Genomic DNA, 5,000 nt, shown 5'->3' with positions numbered 1-5,000 from the left:
TTACCCTATAGCAGAATTAGGTTATTAGGTTTTATTTCCAATACATACACCTCAAGTTGATTTCCAATAGAACACAGTGTGAGTTAATAATACTGCTATTGGCATACTCCATCTGCCTAATGCCCCCCCCCCCCCCCTTTACCTCCATACACTATATAAGTATCAAAGAGTTTTTAAAAATGTTATAAATACATTTAAATACATATCATTCTATCTATATTACAATAATATAATTTCACGTGTTGATATAAACTCTACTAACATTATGTATTTAATATTTGACTGAAATACTATTAGCAAAAATTTGCCAGAAACAACTTAAAAATTTAGGCATATACTGCCACTGAGGGAAATGACACACTGGAGAGTTCACAGAAGGTAGAAATACTTTTAAGAAGAAAAATAAACATCAGAAATAGGAAAACTTCTTTGCAACTATCTCATCAAAAACACAAAACACAAAAGGAAGTCTATTCAATCATAAAACTGGCTTTATGAACCAGCACAACTAGGCCTCATTTACAGAAATTTACTATTCCTTGACTGCTTACCACTGAATGATTTCTGTAATCTGAGCCTCCCATTGCGCTATTGATTCTTTCTTGTTACGCAGATCTTCATACTCGTCTTCCAGAGCACGGCGTTCATTCTGCATTCTGCTTATGCTGTCAGTGAGCTGGGAGAATAGGAAAAAAGTGTTTATCAACCTTCCATCAGTTTATAACTACTTCATGAATGACTCAAAGTTTACATATGACAGACAGAATAAAATGTATAAGCAAATTTTATGCTCACCCGTTCCACATCTTCCAGGAGTTTCTTGTTGTCATCTAACATGACTGCCTTTTCTCTGTCATGCCTTCTCTTTACTTCCACAATGGCATCCTCTTGTTCCTCTGTTCGTTTCTCAAGCTCACTGCGTAGCTGTTCTACCTTCTTAGTTAACACACTCACCTGTTAACATCACCAAAACTCAATGAATGTGTTAAATAAAGTCACTGTGTATACAAAAGCTTATACAGATTACACAAAGAAAAACACAAATTCTCCAAGATTCTCACCTCATTCTGCAGAGAACTCTTGGCAGACTCAGCCTCTGCCAGTTGGTCCCTTAGAGCAGCCATATCATGTGTGTGCCTCAGAGCCTGCTGTTGCGCTCTCTCCTCTTGGTCCACACACACACGCTCCAGGTCTGCTTTCAATCTGTTTGGGAAGTTTATATGAATAAATAAACATATATATATATATATATATATATATATATATATATATATATATATATATATATATATATATATAATATAAACTGAAGTAGAAGTAGAAGCAGCAGTGTGTATATATGTATGTACATATATTATATGTAAATGTAAATGTATATGATCAGTATATAGGTATATGTATATGTAAATTCATATATCTGTATGTATATATGTATATGTATATATGTATATATGCATATATGTATAAATATATGTATACATATATGCATAATCATGTGCATGAGATATAAGTATAAGTACAAACATAAGTATAAGTTCAAGTATGTATATGCATATATACTTATATATATGTACAAGCATAGCTATAGGTATAAGTATATGTATATGTATGTATATGTATAAGTATATGTATATATATGTATAAATATATGTATATATATATGTATAATCATATGTATATGTATGTATAAGTATATGTATAAGTATGTATAAGTATATGTATATGTATGTATAAGTATATGCATATGTATGTATAAGTATATGTATATATATGTATAAGTATATGTATATGTATGTATAAGTATATGTATATGTATGTATAAGTATATGTATATGTATATCTGTACATAGGTATAGGCATATGTATATGTATATATGTATTTGTACGTGCACATTTGAATTTCCACTCCACTATCAGGTGGTAAACAAGACCACAAAAATGCAGATTACCTTGTTACTTCCTGCGAAGCTTCCAAAGAGTTGAGGGAAGGACTCCTGCCTTGGGGTCTCTGCTGCATCTTCTGCAATTCGCCCTCTATGCTGCGTGTGTATTCCTCTGATCTCTCGCGCAGTTTTCGCTCTTTACTCGCCTCAGCTTCTGCTTCCTCTGATCTCCCCTGGAATCGTGAAGTGAAAGAGATCAAAACAATGTTAGCAATTTTCAATCTTTTTCCTTTCTAAATTATTTGACTTTTGTATTAACAATCATAATCATAATAACAGTGATGGTGAAAGTGATAATAATAGTCATAATCTTAAACATAATGAGAATCAAAATTATACCAATAAAATTATGATAATAAAACTATAATTAATAATGAAAATAATACGAACAATAATAATAATAATAATAATTATAGTAATAATAACTAAAAAATCAGAATCATAATAAGAGTAATAATGATTATCATCATAATAATAATAGTAATAATAATTATCACCATCATTATCATTATCATTATCATCATTATTATCATCATCATTATCATCATTGCTATCATTATCATCATTGCTATCATTATCATCACTTCTATCACTGTCATTATTATTATTATCATCATTATTGTTATTACAATTATAATAATAATTATCTTTTCCATCATCTCTATTCTTACCCTATTCTTATTATTGTTATTAATATTGCAATTATCATATTTCTATCTCTGTAATTTTTTCATATTATAATTATTTTTAACATAACCATACCAATAAAAAACAACAAATAAAAATAACAACCCAACAACAATAGCAATAAATAATAACAATAAAAACAACAATAACAATCATAGTAACAATAACAATAATGACTTATAAACACAACTAAGGGACAGAAATGATATTCCGAACCTCAAGTTCGCGTCTTAATTTTTCTGCTCTTCGTAAGTCTTGTCTTAGGGTATCAATTTTCTGCATTGCAGTCTCTAGTTCTTCTTCCTTATCACGAACTTGACGGGACAATTTCTGCTTCTGATTTCGAAGCTCTGTCAACCTGGTAAGGAAAGCAATATAAATCAATTGTACTAATAACCAACGGAAAGTTATACAATTTTTTTTTTTTTTTATAAAAATCTTACCATCAAAAAAAGAAAAAGAAAGAAAGAAAAAAAAAAGCTCTATAGAAAGTTATGCATTTAAAAAAAATATAAAATCTTATATAAAAAAAAAAAAAAATAGAAAATGTATCTAAAAAATACTTACTTGTCCGATACTTCGCTGTATTCTGACATGGCTAGCTTTCTTTGTGCTAGGGCATCTTGTAATTCTTTATTCTGTAAGGTTAATTTTTCTTGTATATCAGCCATTTCCTGCAAAGATCAGGTAAAGAAAATGCATTAATAGAGACCTATGATAGCAAATTACACTATGAACCTCAAATCAAATACTTATATTTTAAGTCTCAAAATATTTGTGTTCTAGTGTATCCTTTATTTTCCCTATCATTCAAAACCATCTTTTTGTTGTTTTCTGAAAGCAATGAAACAAGAATCTGTAAAAAAGGCAAAGTAGAAAAAATGCAGACACAAAAATAAGAAAAAGAAGACCATAAAAGCCAAAGAGAGAGAACAAAGCAGGAACACACATGAAAAAAAAAAAATGTGAGCTGAATGCCTTCCTATTGTTTTGCTAGTGTCTTCATGCAGATCAAACCAATTATGTCAGAACAACAAGAAAAGTAATTTTTTATCATTATTACAAATAATTAAACAAATGGTGAAATGTATGTGAGTAGAGACTGGGAACATTAGAGCAATGGTCTAACAGTGTAAGAAAGCCGTGTGAAAAAACAGGGGGAAAATTAAACAATGTTTAAGCAGTTTACCAAGTAACAAAAGACCTATTCCATATAAAAAATCACAAGGTCTAATAAAACAGTACTCACAAACTCACACATAAAGCATGTTAATAATTCCGCAGAGACATACTTATGCAAGCCATGACTATGTTATTGCTTGCCAAAATAATTCAGAGAATAAATAGATATGCAATAATGTAGTATAAACAAATGTTCATCTACCAAGTATGCCAACTAATAGGAAGTTTAAAGAAAGTGTAGCTAGTGAATGTTCACTCTATATGTATTTTTCCAGATTATACTGACCTGGTAGTTGAAAAAAAGGTGTTTGCAAGTAAATTAAATTGTAATGATAACTGCAATTCAAACCTTCACACACATACAAAGTACAGTTGGAAAGTCCATTTAATCCTAACAATAGGAACATCCATATTCAACATGGAGCAGCCTAACAAAGCCATATATTACAATTCAAATAAATTTCACACTATCTCATATCAACAGAAGATAAAATTGCATAAACAAATACATACATCATTAGGTTATTGGATGATCTGGAGAAACGATGAACAATTTAAAAAATGCACAGCTTTCCTACCATAATCCACTTGACAAACATGACTTTCACTCCTCCCTTCCCTAAACTGATATAAAAATTTCCATATTGCTATGCTGAAGAAATAAAGAGATAATAATGCAAACCTGAAGATAATTTCTTAAACAAGGGGACAATTAAGTAACAATGTGGCAGTTAGTTACAAATTATGAGGCATTTATAAAAAGTTATTATAGTCCACACTATCAGTGACTAATATTAGGGTATTAGGAGGGAGAGGGCTTATAGCAATTTTGCTGAATGAATACTTACTCTATTCAAATTACTAAAGTCTAATTCCTAAAGATCTTCAGAAAACCAAAGAGGAGAAAGAAAAGAATGATTTTGTTACTTCTATGAATTGATTACTTTTTTTTACTACAGTGTTACAAATTCAGTCTAAAAAACTCCTCACCACAAACTCCACACACCAAACTCAGTGAAATTTTGCTTTCAGTCAATATAAATCAAAATCATTCAAAATCCAATATCCAATACCTTACTATACTAGGCTAAACCACTAATGACTAAATACAATAAACTAATAACCAACACTCATCCTTTTTTTTATATTTTGTCACAGGAAAAAAGGTAAGAATGCTAATTGCGTTCC

General features: G+C 30.0%; 1 protein-coding gene across 1 annotated transcript in view; it reads right to left on the bottom strand.

Moving 5' to 3' along the window:
- Positions 1–5,000, bottom strand: part of gek (serine/threonine-protein kinase gek) — a gene marked incomplete in the record, with an annotated part of 156,844 nt that overhangs the window by 30,069 nt on the left and 121,775 nt on the right. The window contains 7 exon segments of the mRNA XM_070125203.1: positions 1–5; positions 552–676; positions 796–954; positions 1,062–1,203; positions 1,950–2,116; positions 2,847–2,988; positions 3,198–3,304. The exon segment at positions 1–5 is cut by the window's left edge and continues 268 nt beyond it. Coding sequence (XP_069981304.1) covers positions 1–5; positions 552–676; positions 796–954; positions 1,062–1,203; positions 1,950–2,116; positions 2,847–2,988; positions 3,198–3,304 — 847 coding nt within the window.

The sequence above is a fragment of the Penaeus vannamei genome, chromosome 9 (assembly GCF_042767895.1).
Source record: "Penaeus vannamei isolate JL-2024 chromosome 9, ASM4276789v1, whole genome shotgun sequence".
In the NCBI taxonomy this organism is placed as follows: Eukaryota; Metazoa; Arthropoda; class Malacostraca; order Decapoda; family Penaeidae; genus Penaeus; species Penaeus vannamei.
Note: the sequence above shows the minus strand (reverse complement) of the source record. Positions and strands in the feature narration are given on the sequence as shown.